This window comes from Leucopleurus acutus (assembly GCF_964270905.1).
Source record: "Leucopleurus acutus genome assembly, chromosome: 11".
In the NCBI taxonomy this organism is placed as follows: Eukaryota; Metazoa; Chordata; class Mammalia; order Artiodactyla; family Delphinidae; genus Leucopleurus; species Leucopleurus acutus.
This window is the reverse complement of record NC_139152.1, coordinates 72,171,867-72,188,766: the sequence shown is the minus strand read 5'-3', so window position 1 is coordinate 72,188,766 and position 16,900 is coordinate 72,171,867. Positions and strand designations below refer to the sequence as shown.

The window sequence follows — 16,900 nt, the reverse complement described above, 5'->3', positions numbered from 1 at the left end:
TATTAAAAAAGTGTTCATAAATTAATTCTGTAACCAGAACTGGAATCGTCTAAGTAATTGATGTTTTCAAACCATGTTTTATGATATGACTTTGTCTTACGGAAATAGAAAATAAGTTGAAAGGTGAAGCCGTTAAGTACTACATTCATCTCTTAGGTCTATGTGGGTAAATCTTGCTTTGTTTTTTAAGCTGTTCTTTGCTAGTTTGCTAACTGAATATATGACTGGATTTCTCCCTTTTTCCTCTTACTTTATCTGGCATTCTTTTAAAACTTTTGTTTCTTATTAAATATTACAAATTCTGATTATTATTTGGTTCTTCTGAGCCAAATAATGTTTGTACATTGTTTATCCTGATAGTGCTTGTCTTTTTATCATAATCAAAATATTTTTTTGTTTTGGTTGGTAATTAATATTCTTGCTTTCTTTGATTATCCAAAATAATATCTCATTCTCCTAAAAATTTTTTTTCTTTAATTTCTAATTATTATATTTAATTATATATTGCCTTTCTTATTTCTAATTACCTTTTTCCTGTCCTCTTCTGGAGAACAAACGTCTAAAGAAAAAGGTGAGGCTTTAAGGGTGGTGAAACCTTGGAATTTTAAAGATGTGTTTTGAGATCACTATTCAGAGGGTGAAATTTTGTTTCTTTGGATAGTTTTTTTAATAGAATACTGTGTTTGATCTGCCTTCAGAATGAACAGCTTCGTCAGGATATTATTGACTATCAAAAACAAATAGATTCGCAAAAAGAAACCCTTTCATCAAGAAGAGAAGACAGTGACTACCGGTCACAATTGTCTAAAAAAAACTATGAACTTGTCCAATATCTAGATGAAATTCAGGTAAAATGGATAGAAGTCATTTCAAAGCAATGATCTTTATAAAGCTTTAATTTCATTATAATATAAAATTAGTATTTAGCCCTACATTTCAATATATTTAGTATAAATCTGCAACTATGTATTTGTAAAACATGAAATAAATTGCATCTTTGAGGTTGCAAATCTTGCAAATTCATTCTTGTTATATGCCTATCTTGGGCATTGTTTAAGAACTAAGATACTTACTTACACTTTTCTTGATATTTAATTTGGTTTAATTGACCAATAGCAATTGATACTAAATATCTATGAAGAATTCTGTTTTCTCCAGCAGACACGTATGACTCCATTTAGTATTAATTTAAATTTTAGTTTCTTAAATTGTTTTTAACTGTAGCATCTTTACCTTTCTTAGACTTTAACAGAAGCTAACGAGAAACTTGAACTTCAGAATCAAGAAATGAGAAAAAATCTAGAAGAGTCTGTACAGGAAATGGAGAAGATGACTGATGAATATAATAGGATGAAAGCTATTGTGCATCAGACAGATAATATAATGGACCAGTTAAAAAAAGAAAATGATCATTACCAGCTTCAAGTAAGAATTCTTGTTTGACTTATTTGGGCAAACTTCATATTGCCTCATTACTATTTATTTGAAACTAGAAAGTACTTTTAACTTTCTAGGGTATGAATTTTTGTCTTATGCTCTAGTATGTCATCTTATACTGTAATATGTTGCCATGGTAATTATTTGTCTCTATGTGTTTCTCTAGTCCCCTTACATATACCTTGTAATTACTGCCATATAGAGTATATGGGTGATACCTGAATGAATATGTAGATAACAATCCTGCAAATTTTCTGCTAAAGCCTCTTAGAAGTCCTGTGGACCATCAAGCTTAATTTTATACCTTAAAATAAATACACTCTAAATATCATAGAAACCAATATATTGTTTACTACTTACATGGGATTAAACTTGTTTAAAAAATAGAGTAATACTTAAAAATACAATTCTCTAATGACAAAAAATAATTATACAACTGTAAAGATGCACAAACAATTAAAGGTCACCTTAACTACAGAACTGCTCCCATAATGGATATGCATTTGTAATGTATATGTATATATGTGCATGTGTATGCTTATCATGTGTGTAAATATTCATACAACAAATACATGTATAGTACACTAATTTGCAACAGTTCTTGAAATAGTTGTTGCCTTTTAGGTGCAGGAGCTTACAAATCTTCTGAAAGCAAAAAATGAAGAAGATGATCCAATCATGGCAGCTGTCAACGCAAAAGTAGAAGAATGGAAGGTGCTTCTTTCAATTGCTATAATAGCTTGTTCATTTTCATTTTAGATTTCAATTTTTTAGTCTTAATTTTCTTTAAAGTTCTTGTACTAGTTAATGACATTTTTATTAGGCATTTTAAAAAGTGTATTAGATGTTTTAGCTGGAAAACTCTAAGAACCGTGTGTAGACCTCTAGCTTATCTGTTGTTGAATGAGCTCTTCTACATCAATGAGTTAAATTTAAAATTTTTAGTTTTCTGATAGAAATCTAAGTCTAAAATATAATATGTCATCTAAAATAGATAATTATAAATAAAATTTAAATGTTTTCATGTAAACCATAGGTACCTTGTATATATTAGTTATATAGTTCCAGGTTTAATTTTAGTTTTTCTGACTCTCCTTCCATGTTAGATTAATCAAGCTATTGGCATTCAGTGGAAATGGGAGTAAGGAAGTGGATCAGGAATGGAAGTAAGGGAAGGGATCTTTCAGAATCACCTGAGAAGTCTTTTCAAAAGTCTGTTCCTCCTCACCACTCTCTAACTCCAACCACAACCCCAAGCCTTACCATATCAGAAGTTAGGATTGTGATGATTATATATTTTGAAAAAAGTCTGAAATGATTCTGAATAAATCTAATTTTAAAAGCTATCACTTTTATAGTCATTGTTTCTAACAAGGTTCACATAAATCTTGTTGGCTATTTGAAATTATCATGTGGGAATCTCAGCTAACCTATATTTTAAACAAGAGCAGTAGCAGTGGAAATGAAGTTTATAGAATCAATCAGAGGTCAATAAACTTTCTGTAAAAGGCCAGGGAGTAAATATTTTAGAATATTTGGTTTCTGGTGTATCTATTCAACTCTGCTATTATAATATGAAGGCAGCCATAGACAATACATAAATAAATGAGCAAGGCTGTTTTCCCAATGAAACTTTACAGAAGCAGGCAGCAGGCCAAATTTGACCTATGAGCCATAGTTTACCAACCCCAGGAAAAAAAGAGTTGTTTTTAATCGTTTAATTTTGGGAGAGAGATGTTAGCAAATGTATTCTTCTGCACTTCATTTTTACTTAGTATCTTTTACTTAGTTTATAGCAGTATGTATGGTATTACTTTGTTCTTTTTAATGTAATTTTTCTTTGTAGATGTGTATGTTATTGATTCCCTATTATGTGGCGTTTAGGAGGTTTCCAATATTTGCTATTAGAAACAATGTTTTAATGAATATCCTTGTATATTTATTTTGAAAATGTGTATCTGTAGAATAAATGCTACAAGTGTAATTGTGATATATATTGCAAATATATTCCTCTAGTTGGTCACTTGTCTTTTGGCTTTATGGTGTTTTTTACTATGATTTTTGTTGTTGTTGTTGTTGTTGTTGTTGTTGTTGTACGCGGGCCTCTCACTGTTGTGGCCTCTCCCGTTGCGGAGCACAGGCTCCGGACGCGCAGGCTCGGCGGCCATGGGTCACGGGCCCAGCCGCTCCGCGGCATGTGGGATCCTCCCGGACCGGGGCACGAACCCGCGTCCCCTGCATCGGCAGGCGGACTCTCAACCACTGCGCCACCAGGGAAGCCCCACTTGTTTTAATTATTATGCGTAAATATTTGAAAAAGCTGTTCCCATTATTTATGTTTTTTAGATTCTTATAAATGTGCTTTTTAAATACAAATTTTAGAAATAGTTCTTTAAAATATTTTAGTTATTTTATTGGGTATATATTAAATTTATAAATTAATTTATAGATTGATTTTGATATTTAGTCCTAGCAAAGAACACAAGGTACCTTTCATTTTTTTAAAATTGAGGTAAAATTGACATAACATGATACTAGTTTCAGGTATACAGTGTAATGATTCGATGTTTGTATGTATTGCAAAATGATTACCCCAGTAAGTTCAGTTAACATCTGTAACCACACATAGTTACAATTTTTTTTTTCTGGTAATGAGAACTTTGAAGATCCACTCTCTTAGCTATTTTCAAATATGCAGTACAGTATTAAAAAATGATGATTAGGGGCTTCCCTGGTGGCACAGTGGTTGAGAGTCCACCTGCCGATGCAGGGGACACAGGTTTGTGCCCCAGTCCGGGAAGATCCCACATGCCACGGAGCGGCTGGGCCTGTGAGCCTCGGCCGCTGAGCCTGTGCGTCCGGAGCCTGTGCTCCACAACGGGAGAGGCCACAGCAGTGAGAGTCCCGCGTACCGCAAAAAAAAAAAAAAAAATGATGATTAGAGGCCATGAAGTGGATGGCAATGCCTTAACCATATGCATGTTGTCAAGCCTGAGGCCCTCTTCCATTCTTGTCCAGAGGAATGCTAGCCTTTTCCTTTCATGCAACATAACAAGATACCTTTTATTCATTCAAGGTATTTTATGCTTCTTAGTGTCATTTTAATGTTTTCTTCATAAAAGATTAGTTGTACAAAACCTTTTGTAATTGCAGGGAGTTATTTATAGCTTAGTGTTCTAGGAATGGGTTTTGGAAACTAGAGATTGTTTAAAGATTGAATTTCTTAAAAAGCAAAAAATACAGTGTATATTTTTGAATCATTTCTTATTTGAATTTCAGGTTGTATGCACAAAAGAACAGTGGTCATTCCAATAGTTGCTATTTTCTCACTTCAAAGAATTTTATTTCCTGTATTTTCTCTAAATCTGCTAATGGTATATATTAAAATATTTACCATAAATGAGGAATGGTTTATTAATTTTGCTCTTATGTAACAGATTCTATTTTGTTTATTTCTAGTTAATTTTGTCTTCTAAAGATGATGAAATTATTGAGTACCAGCAAATGTTACATAACCTGAGGGAGAAACTGAAAAATGCCCAGCTTGATGCCGATAAAAGTAATATTATGGCTCTACAACAGGTAAAACTTTCTCAAAATTTGGTTTATCAACAAGGTTTATTAAAGTTGGCGATGAAACTCTAAATTATGTCTTATTTATTTCCTGTGCCTAATCTAGTCACTTGCACTTTTGGGTATATAATAAAGTCTTGTGAAGTTTCTTACACCGTCCAGTCCCAAGAAAAAATTAGAATTAAGTTTAGAGTTAGGGATAAAATTATTTTATGTATTTTTCTCTATTGATGCAGATAATACATTTATTGTTTTGCTTGGGAATTATTTAATAAGAAACTTTAAAAACTTTTAGAAATTTTAAAAATATCTTAATTCTCTGTTACTAAAGTCTATTGTGTTGTGTTTTAGTGCTGAAATATCCTGTACAATGTGAAATAAGCTAAAGTATGGTTATAATTTGTACTGTATAAAATTTTTGTTTTTATTGATAGTACAAATATATTCATATAGAAAGAAGTTACACTTGCATCAGCTGTGCTCTCTAGTCATAGTCCAAAAGAAAGAAGGAAATTTGGAAAGTATTTGGAGAATAAGGACGATCGCAAGGGACAAGATTTTTGAATGAAGTACTGCAGGGGTGAAAGCTAAGTTGAGTAAAGGAAAAAGCACAAGGTAAAACACAAACATAAAATGGTAAAAAGATAGAATTGGATGATGAGGAAAAGTAACACAAAAGGAGTTATTAGAAGCCACAAATATTAGAGAGTTCTGGAATTCGTATTTGTGAGAGTGCTAGCCCTTATATCATCTTTAAGTACTAGAGTGACAGCAGTATTCCTACAGTGATCAGTGCAGTTGAGGTATACAAAATAGTAAAAGGCACAGTTTTGACTCACAAGAAATATATTCTATAGTCTTGTTGAAAAAAACAAGACCTACCTTTTCTCTTACTTTAAAAATGTAGATTAATATTCATGAAGTGATAATATGTAATATTCAAAATATTTTATAGGGTATACAAGAACGAGATAGTCAAATTAAGATGCTCACTGACCAAGTAGAGCAATATACAAAAGAAATGGAAAAAAATACTTTTATTATTGAAGATTTGAAAAATGAGCTCCAAAGAAACAAAGGTAATTAATGTTTTATAAGTATATAGTCATTTTATATACCATTAAGTTTTTAAAATATTTTATTTTTATTAAAATGAAATTATATTATGCCAACAGATATATTAGTGATTTTTCTGTATTTGAATTTTATATTCTTAAAAAAACTGTACAAGGTATTATTGACTACTGTATATATATTAGTATTTACACATGTAAATGATGGCAGTTTTTCTGTAGTTTTTCTCTGATGAAAACTACATTAACCCCTATTACCAGATTGGCTGTATAAAAGAAATGAAAAATGGTGATATAATTGTATTTATCCTCCTTTTTGTAATTAACAAAGAATGGAAGAAAATAAAATTTTGATCAGTGTAGCAACATCGCAGAGATTTTTCAGAAGTAATTGACTTGTCAACATTTGAATTAACCTTACCCAACTTGATATGTCATCATATTCTCCCTACCTTGGGTCATGCTAGCTTACCTAACTCATCAAATCCTTTGAATGTAAGCCCTTACAACATTAGTGATCTTATATTTCCAAAAGACTATATACTGTAGATATACCAGAACACATTAATGCAAACTATTCATAATAAGTTCATGACATATTTATTGTAATTGCTGAAGATAAAAAAAAATTAGACACAAAGGGGAAATAATGAGTGAGTCTATGTGTGTGTTTGTGTGTAAGTGAAATAATGGTAGTGTGGTTGTAATTTAGGTAGTGAGGCAAAAGCCTCACTGAGGAGATATTTGAACAAAGACTTAAAGAAGATGAGGGAGTGAGCCATGTGGATGTCCCTAAGCAGTGAGAATAAGTGCAGGGCCCTGAAGCAGGAGTGTACTGAGCATGTTTGAGGAACAACAAAGAAGCCTTTGTGGCTGGAGCAGGGTGAGCAAGTGGGCAGTAGTAGGTGATGAGATCAGAGAGGTAACGAGGGGCCATATCATATGGGGCATTACAGTTCATTGTAAGGACTTCGGTTTTTCTTTTAAGTGAGAATGGACATCAAAAAATTTCTGAAGAAAGGAGTGATATATTTTGACTTGGACTGTGTCTGCCATAGACTCTAGGAGTGGTAAGGAGAGAAGCAGGGAACCTGTTATAAGACTACTGCAATAACCTGGAGAGAGGGGATGGTAGTTTAAAGCACGGAGGTAGCAGTGGAGTTATATGTAGTCAGTTCTGGATGTATTTTGAAGGTGATAGAAATGAAATTTGCTGACAGATCAGATGTAGGATGTGAAAGTTATCAGAGCTTTTGGTCTGAATGCTGGGGAGGGCTGTGGAAAGAGCAGGTTTAGAGATGGTCAGGTACTTAGTTAAACAGGACATGTTAAGTGTGAGATGGCTATTAGACATCTGAGTGAAAATGTTAAGTAGGTACTTGTATATAGAAGTCTGAGGTTAATGAGGACAGTCTGGGTTAAACATATTAATTTGGGAACTTTATGCATAAAAATGGTACTTGAAATCATGAAGCTGGCTGAGATCATCAAAACAGAAAATGTTGGTTAAAAAGAAAAATCTTAAGACTGAGCCTTGGGATGCTTTTATTTTAGAACTTGGGGAGATGAAAAGGAACAACCAAAAAGGCTGAGAAGGAATGACCAGAGAGATGGGAGGAAAACCAGGAGCACGTAGAGCCCTGAAACTCACATGTGGAATGTCATCAAGGAAGAGCATAAGCAACTGTGTTCCATACTATATTCATTGCTGCTGATAAGACAAGAGGAGTACTAAAAATTGACCACTGGATTTAGCAGTGGTCATTTTTGGTTCAAGAGAAAATGGATAGAGATGAAATAGAGCCAATACAGAGACTTTTGAGGAAAAGGAAAGGAGAAAAATAGAGTGGTAGCCTGAGGGGAAAGGGGGATAAAGAAAATGTTTTTCTCTTTTAAATGGAAGAAATAATCATGCTTCTAAGTTAATAGGAAAGATCCATTAAAGAGGAAGCAAGTCATGAATTGATGAAGCAAGGGAGGGAGAGAAGGACTTCTGGAGTAATATTCCTGAGAAGGCAATGGGATGGGATCTAGTGTTCAGTGGAGTAGTTGGCTTAGGAGCACAGAGAGTTCATCCATAGGAACAGGAAGAAGGGTGGGGTGTGTAGTTACTGTCCGATGTGGCTGGGTAGATGTCCTGACAGTAAAAGTTTTGGTTTTCTCAGTGAATGAGGAAGCAAGGTTCTCAGCTGAAAGTGAGGATAGAGGCAGATATATTAGAAGTTTGAGGAGAGAGAAGTAAAGAGAAGGTGGGAAATGGTCATCTGGAAGAATGAACCAGACTAGGGAAATATAGTGTGACTGTTGAGCAGCATCAAGCCCCACTTGCTATACTTATTTCTACATGTGTCTGTATTATGTATGTACTAGAATTATTCTTTGACAGTAGCTTAAATTGCTTAAAAGGATCACTGATGTTGTGGGGTTTGCATATTCCCGTCACCAGGAGAAAAAGTGGCGGTTGATTTCTGCTGTCAAATAAGGAAGAGGTCTTATATAGTGACGCTTCTGTCAGTCCGTAGTCATGTAATTCCTAAAGTCCTCAGAAGGTGTGTGTACTAAGCTATACTCTGTATATTGAATTTAACTTGTGCATGACAGTTAATGGTGGTCTCCTTTCATTGGTTAAGATTAGTTCTAGCTCGTAGAAGCATCTGAAAAATGGTGGCAAAATCAAGATAGAAGTTTATTTCTCACTTGTGTATTGGTCTAGTTAGGCAGTCTAGGGTATTGCCTTCATCTGCCTCATGCAAAATGGAACTTTACCCTCACATCCAGTCCCAAACAGCGAGGTAGAGGAAGAGGAGGCAAGAAGCAAAGAGCATGTACTGAAGGATAGGCAGGTAATATATTGTGGAGGGCCTTGCAGAAGAAAGGGAGAATAGATTTTGGGGACAGGAGCCTCTGTCACATTCTCCAGCTAGGCTGTTAACTCCAGAGAACAGGACTCACTTCTTATAAACGTGTGTGATCTCCCACACTAGTCCAGTGCCTGTATGTAAGTATATGACCTATAAATCAGTAGATGTTTATTATGGATGAGTGTAAGAATGATTGTCAGTAAATTTTAGAATGATACGAATACTATATTTTGGTCTTAGCAACAGTTTGTTAAGATGTACAAGTAGGAATTTTTTTTTTTTTTTTTTCCCGGTTCGCGTGCCTCTCACTGTTGTGGCTTCTCCTGTTGCGGAGCACAGGCTCCGGACGCGCAGGCTCAGTGGCCATGGCTCACGGGCCCAGCCGCTCTGCGGCATGTGGGATCTTCCCAGACCGGGGCACGAATCCGTGTCCCCTGCATCAGCAGGCGGACTCTCAACCACTGCGCCACCAGGGAAGCCCGGGAATTTTTTAACTATTAGTTACAGTTAAGTTTAGCTGCAACTGACAGAAAAAAATCGAATGTAACAATGGTTTAAACAGGATGGAAATGTACTTTTCCGTGATATAATCAAAGTTGAGGCAACTAGTTTAGTGTAGGTGTGCTACTTGTACAAATACCAGATACCAGGGACCCTGTATCTTGTTGCTTTGACTATCAGCATGAGGTTTCCATCTCATGTTCTAAGAAGACTGAGTTCCAGCCCTAATGTCCATATTCCAGCTGGCAGCAAGGAGGAAGGAGAAAAGAAAATTTCACTCCTCTCCTTTAAAAACATTTCCTGAAATGTGCACATGGTCTTTCTGTTTATATCCTATTAGTCTCATGACCACACCTAGCTACTGGAATGTAAGTGGAAATTTAGTCGTTATTTCAAGTGGCCATGTGTCCGTCTAAAAATCCATAGTTCTATTACAGTGGACGAAAGGGAGCTAACTATTAGAAACAGCAGCCTTTGCCACAATTATCATTCTTTGTAAAGCAGTGTTTTCCAGTCTTTTATAATCCATACCCTTTCAGCTAAGATTTTATTAAAATTTCCTTTTTAGCTTTATAAATAAAACCAAATCAAAACTTTATTTTACAAATATAAAATTATAATATTAAATGGACCTTTTTTAGTGACATACCACATTTCCTGCTTCCCATACTGGAACCAGTGTTTTATAGGAGTAAGTAGTCAATTCAGTTTATTCATGATTTTAATTTTTACCCTGTAGGAGCTTCAGCACTTTCTCAACGGACTCATTATATGAAAATTCAGTCTAAGGTTCAAATTTTAGAAGAGAGAACTAAAGAGGCTGAGAGAACAGCTGAACTGGCTGAGGCTGATGCTAGGGAAAAGGATAAAGAACTAGTTGAGACTCTGAAGCGATTAAAAGATTATGAATCGGTATGTATTTTTATCTTGTCAATCAAGGAGCTTAGAATTATCTTGCCACTTATAGACTGTTCTGTGCCATTTTCTTTATACCATTTAAAAACATTCCAGAAGTATCTCGTGATAAAGATTATCCTAATTGATTTATACTGAAGTGTTCAAACTTTTGTGCAGCATTTACTTTTTGGCAGAATTGTTTTCAAACCATTTGATTAAAGCATTTTGCCCAGATAATCAGCTTTGGTGAGGCAGCAGGATTAGATTCTTTGTAATCTGTGTCATTGTACCACCATGTAGATGTGACACCACTGATGAGTTGTCTAAAAGTTGTAACAGAAGCAGTTTTACCACCTACTGTGCCAACACAGCCTTACTTTGTACTTTTTATATTTTTAAATCTGATTACTGCTAAGTCAGGCAACTAATAACCTACATATTCTAATGGTATTGCTGATTCTCCCTTACTGTTCCTTTTCTGTATTTTGTTAAGTGTTTTATGTGTAATATTCTGAGTCACTTTGCCATTAGGATGCTATACTGGGAAATTTCAACTGTTCCATTTCCCGTTATTATTATTACTGGATTTGTTTTTTAAAAGTACAGTAAAAAACACAGTTTATAGTTGTAAATCTTAGTTATATGTGTACTTCCCCTCAGACTTAATAAGAAAACAAATTCATGAATTTGACAGTTTATTCAAATAAACAATGTTATATTTAAATTATATTGGGTATTTTTCAGGGAGTTTATGGCTTAGAAGATGCTGTTATTGAAATAAAGAATTGTAAAAACCAAATTAAAATAAGAGATCAAGAGATTGAAGTATTGACAAAGGAAATCAATAAACTTGAATTGAAGATCAATGATTTCCTTGATGAGAATGAGGCACTTAAAGAGCGTATGGGTAAGTCATCTTTTAAGATATGTAGTTTGCTCAACCTAATTGTCAAGTCATTTTTTTTGGCTTATGATTATTTTTAGATATTTGGATGCTTTTTTGATTTAATAATTCCTCCTATAAAAATACTTAAAACAAGTAAAAGTGGAGCTGTTCCAGTTGAAGTGGGATCATGGATTTGATGGAGCTGCGATGGTGGTTGGACAGACCTGGAGCAGTGCTATATTCAGTCGGAGATCGCCTCAATAATAATTGCATGCTTAAAAAAAGGAAAGCTACTTAGTTAATACCACTATTAGAAATTACGCTTTTTTTTTTCCAACAAAAGTAGTGTGTTAGTTTGCAAAATGCTCTAGTTTCAGATGAATACATGGGGACATTTAGAAATACTGTTTAATCCTTTTTAAGACTTTTAAATACTTGACTTTTATAATTGGCACTAAGTTTTACTTGGGTTGAGTATTTTAAGGTTACTATTGATTCTAAGAAGTAATAAATATAGCTTGAGAGTTTATATATTGATATCAATAAATAGTTCATTAGTGAATATTACTAGTTTGAATGTTACGACAATCCAATCTAAATTGCTACTTTAAAATGGAAATAAATATCTAAATCATGATTTCATTATACTTGGTAAATACCAGTTAATGCTTTCTTAGAGTTAAAATGATCACCTGTAAAAACTATTCTCTAAAGGAAGGAAAAATAAATATTTTATACATATTATTTATTCATAAAAAAGTGTCTATCTGGGACCCAGAGTAATGCCAGGACCTCAAGTTAGACTTAGTCTAATCAACTTGATCTACCAGATCACGGCCAACTTCAATATGGACGTTCCTAAAGGTGACTGAGCCGTCACAAACACCAGATTTTCTGTTTTTTAAAGGCCCCAAATCTTGCTTTATAATTACTTGAGACAATCTTGATATCTGGTTTTCAGAGCATAGCTGCTTAGTAATGGGAAGTTAGGAAAGAGGCACACTGAGAGTGTCAGTCTAGTCATGACAAAATATAATTGATATTGATATTAATATTGACTACTATGTGCCAAGCACTGCTATAAGTACTTTATTTGGGTTAATTTTATTATACACCTGACAACAAGCCAAAAAGAAATACGTGTATACATTCATACACATGTACTTACATATAGTATTATCCCTACAACCAGTTAATAGTTGATAGTGGGAATTGAACCCAACTTTGTTTTATTACAAAGCTTCTGTTCTTAGTACATTATAGTACCTCTCTGACAGTCCAACATGGAAGACAGATCATAATATGTCTTTGTCAGGATTTCCATTAATAATTGTGATAAAATTTTAGCTTGTATGGTTACAGTTCAAATACCTCAAAAATTCTTGCACAAAAATCCCCATTCTTCAGTGATGGTGGCTAAATAGATTATAACCAGTTGCTTGATGATAACCAGTTGCCGTATGAAGTTTTTGTAGTTCATTTGAATATTAATAAGGTTTTAATCATTCTGCTTTTTATTTTAGGCCTTGAACCAAAGACAATGATTGATTTAACTGAATTCAGAAATAGCAAAAGTTTAAAACAGCAGCAGTACAGAGCTGAAAACCAGATTCTTTTGAAAGAGGCAAGTGCAGTAGTCAATTGGTTATTTTCCTGGTTGAAGTAAAGAAAAATACTAACAATTTTAATTTTGTAGATTGAAAGCCTAGAGGAAGAAAGACTTGATCTGAAGAAAAAAATTCGTCAAATGGCTCAAGAAAAAGGAAAAAGAACTGCAACTTCAGGTATACTGTTATTCCAAACCTTTAAAAGAATCATTGGAAAATGAATTGTCTGGATCTGTAATTTTCTGTATGTGAGAAATAGTATTGCTGTATTACTGTGGTTTTGCTACAAGTTTGATAAATGAAAATAATGGCCTGATGAAGAGTGTATGAGTGAGTGTCACTGAGTTTAGTCCTAAATCTAAACAGTTAAAAGAATAATAAGTGAACAAAAAACAAACATCAGAATTATGGACTTTTGAAAAATTTACAATATAGTCTGTATTAATTTCTAGACAATCCCAGTATGTTGTGATTAGTAATGATAAAACAGTAATTTTTGTCAATATATGTTACTGTTAATATTTTCTTTTTCTTTAAAAGCTATGCATTGGAAGCTTTAATTGTACATTATTCTTTACTAAGTGAAAGTAATGTTTTATTGAATAAAAATTAACAATTTTTTGTTTTGTTTTATCTTACATGGTATAAAGAGAACAGCTGGCTTATTTTTTAATAGCTATTACAGTGCTTTTTTGTAAGACCATAGAGAAGGCTTTTTTTTTCTAACTTGGCTCAAGCCCACAATTATCTATGAATAATAGAGGTTTTTTTGTTTGTTTTTGTTTTATTTTTTTTTAGCATTATGCTGTCTATAGTACATCAAAAATTTCTAGAAGGGCAAAACTTCATAATTTATTAGTGTATTAAGCAATTTAGTCATTATTCATGATTCTTATCTGCTTTCTTAATATGTGTCTTTTAACTATTTAAGTACTTATTAATATGGGAAAAGAATGATAGCGAAGATAAAATTTGTAATTGTTTTCATTAATATCTTTTTTTAAGATTATTTTAATTTTATTTTATTTATTTTTTTGAATACATCTTTATTGGAGTATAATTGCTTCACAATACTATGTTAGTTTCTGTTGTACAACAGAGTGAATCAGCCATATGCATACATATATCCCCATATCCCTTCCCTCTTGAGCCTCCCTCCCACCCTCCCTATCCCACCTCTCTAGGTCGTTGCAAACCACTGAGCTGATCTCCCTGTGCTATGCAGCCGCTTCCCACTAGCTATCTATTTTACATTTGGTAGTGTATATGTCAATGCTACTCTCACTTTGTCCCAGCTTCCCCCCATGCCCCCTCCGTGTCCTCAAGTCCATTCTCTATGTCTATATCTTTATTCCTGCCCTGCCACTAGTTTCATCAATACCATTTTTTTTTTTAGATTCCATATATATGCATTAGCATACAATATTTGTTTTTCTCTTTCTGACTTACTTCACTCTGTATGACAGACTCTAGGTCCATCCACCTCACTACAAATAACTCAATATCGTTTCTTTTTATGGCTGAGTAATATTCCATTGTATCTTAAAAGCTTTTGCACAGCAAAGGAAACCATAAACAAGATGAAAAGCCAACCCTCAGAATGGGAGAAAATATTTGCAGATGAAACAACAGACAAAAGATTAATCTCTAAAATATACAAACAGCTCATGGAGCTCAATATCAAAAAATAAACAACTTATTAATATCTTATTAAAAGTGAGCTAAATCAGGAAGTTGTATAGGAGGCTACATATAGATCAAGGATTTTGGAAATAATTATTCTACATTTTGTTTGAGTTAAAATTTGATTCTAGTTTTTAAGAGTTAAAGTATTGGAATAATAGCAGAGTTATTTTTATGCTTCTCATTTGTTAATTCTTTTATATGTAGGATTAACTATTGAGAACCTGAACCTAACTGAAGACTTTTCTCAAGAGAATAAAATAGAAGGAAGAAAATTTGATTTCATTAGCCTCAAAAATATGAGTGAAGCACAATCAAAGGTAAATAGTAAGGTACTGCTATGGTGAAGAGAATAAAGAAAAATATTATTATCAGGGCTTTCATTTCTGCCCCCATTGTCTCATTTTGGACATTGCTTCTTTTTATACTTGTTAAATAAAAGGAAAATGTTTTATTTCAATAACCTGTCAATCCCAAGATTCATTAATGAGACATTATTTACTCTGAATACAGATTAGGAGTTCAGATAAAGTAGAGCTGCCGCATAGGAAACCATCATTCAATATTCCACAGTCATGTCAGAATGAGCCTGAAGAGAATATGACCACAGGATCATTATCAAGAATGTTATCTGAAATTCGTCATAGTGTAGAAAGTGAAGGTGGATCCTTTTGTCTCTTTAACTAGACATTCTTCATCTATACAAGTGAAAGATAATATTTCACCTCTAGAAACTATTACAATAAGAGAGATTTTTAAAGCACCCTGTCTATAGTCTTTAACAAATCTAGAATCAGTAGTCAATACCTTTAGTAGGGAGAATCATGAAGAAATAAATGACCATTTATACTCTGTTTCTGATGAATCTATGAAGAAAGTATCAGGAAGCCATCAGGCACTTGAGAAGACTAATTTCACACAAAAAAGTGATTCTTCTTTACGAGCCTTATCAACAGCTTCAGACTTAATGCAGAAGTTATCACTTAGGCAAAAATCTGCAATACTTTGTCAACAAATTCATGAAAATAGAGCTGACGTGGCTAAATCACAAGTAGCAACATCAGAAGATGAACAGGTTCGTACCCCAATAAACTACGCTTATACCAATTTCAAAGAAGATGTAGGAAAAAGTGAAGTACCTGTACAGACAGAGATTTTGAAAAGTAATCTTGAAGTTAATGTTCTGGACCCTGTGCCAATTACTGCACAATCAAAATTATCTCAGATAGATCCACTTGCAAATCTTATAGAACAGCTATGGACAGAACTAGTATTTCTTAGATCTCAGGTGAGCTCTCCTCCAAATTACATTCCTGGGATTTTTTTTTAAATTCTTTTTTATGACTAATAAAATTCGATAAGTAGCAATTATAATAAGAATTCTTTTATGTTTGCACATTAACACTAATTTATACACATTCTGTCTTTTAAAAGATCTAAAAATGCAATACATCTGAAATGAACTCATTGACTTGCCTAATTTATTAAATGTTTCTTTAGAATGAAGCCATAGCACAGGATTTATTGATCAAAGAAGCACAAAGTAGAAATGCAGAAATAGAGCTTGAACGTCATAGAAGCCAGGCAGAACGGGTAGTGTAAAGGCAGATCATTAAAAGAGATGATTGTGGTGCCAAAGACAAAAACCTTCCTTATCTGTTTGCCTTTTGCCATGGGTGTGGGGTCGGGGGGGAGAAGGTGGGAGGAGGATCATTATCTGTTTTACCTTTTAGATTTTATTTTATTTTTGTGAGTGCTGCTACGTTTCTGTAGCTTGCTGTGGGTATGTTAAACCTCAATTGGTCAAACTTCTTTAAACTTCAAAACTATTGTCATTTTTTTAAAATCAATTTTTTTCTCTTTATGTTTTGTTTAGAATGAATTTCTTTCAAGAGAACTAATTGAAAAAGAAAGAGATTTAGAAAGAAGTAGAACAATAATAGCCAAGTTTCAGAATAAATGTAAGTCACTATTATCTCTTATTTTTCTTATTTATTTAGTCTGTACTGAAAATTATGGGATTGAAAGGACTTTACTACATTCTGTTTTCTAGTCTGTTTTAGCCTTAACTAACTATAATGTATAGACTTCAGTCTCTCATTCATCTATTTGGTTTGCCTTGCTATATTCATTTTCAGAGCATGTTATTAATCTGAATTTATTGTGATGATAAATAAGTCTTTTTCTCTTTTGTTCTCTAATGAAAGTACAGTTAGAAAAACAAATTTAAGAAATTTTTAATATAAAGTAAAGGCAAAGTATGCTTATGATTTATTTCTTTCAGCCATGAGATATATATGTATATGCACAGGATTTAAATAGGTGTGTGATTTAACTTCATCATTCACACATTGGATTTATAGTTGAATTTTTTATACATTT

General features: G+C 33.3%; 1 protein-coding gene across 2 annotated transcripts in view; it reads left to right on the top strand.

Annotated features, from left to right (window-relative positions):
- CEP290 (centrosomal protein 290) overlaps positions 1-16,900 on the top strand; it is a 103,306-nt gene that overhangs the window by 8,610 nt on the left and 77,796 nt on the right. For both annotated transcript variants that reach the window (XM_082849407.1, XM_082849408.1), the window contains exons 8-18: positions 699-848; positions 1,243-1,425; positions 2,062-2,151; positions 4,897-5,019; positions 5,966-6,089; positions 10,185-10,357; positions 11,087-11,249; positions 12,752-12,852; positions 12,925-13,012; positions 14,726-14,838; positions 16,395-16,479. In XM_082849407.1, coding sequence (XP_082705533.1) covers positions 699-848; positions 1,243-1,425; positions 2,062-2,151; positions 4,897-5,019; positions 5,966-6,089; positions 10,185-10,357; positions 11,087-11,249; positions 12,752-12,852; positions 12,925-13,012; positions 14,726-14,838; positions 16,395-16,479 — 1,393 coding nt within the window. The remainder of the gene's footprint in view (positions 1-698; positions 849-1,242; positions 1,426-2,061; positions 2,152-4,896; positions 5,020-5,965; positions 6,090-10,184; positions 10,358-11,086; positions 11,250-12,751; positions 12,853-12,924; positions 13,013-14,725; positions 14,839-16,394; positions 16,480-16,900) is intronic.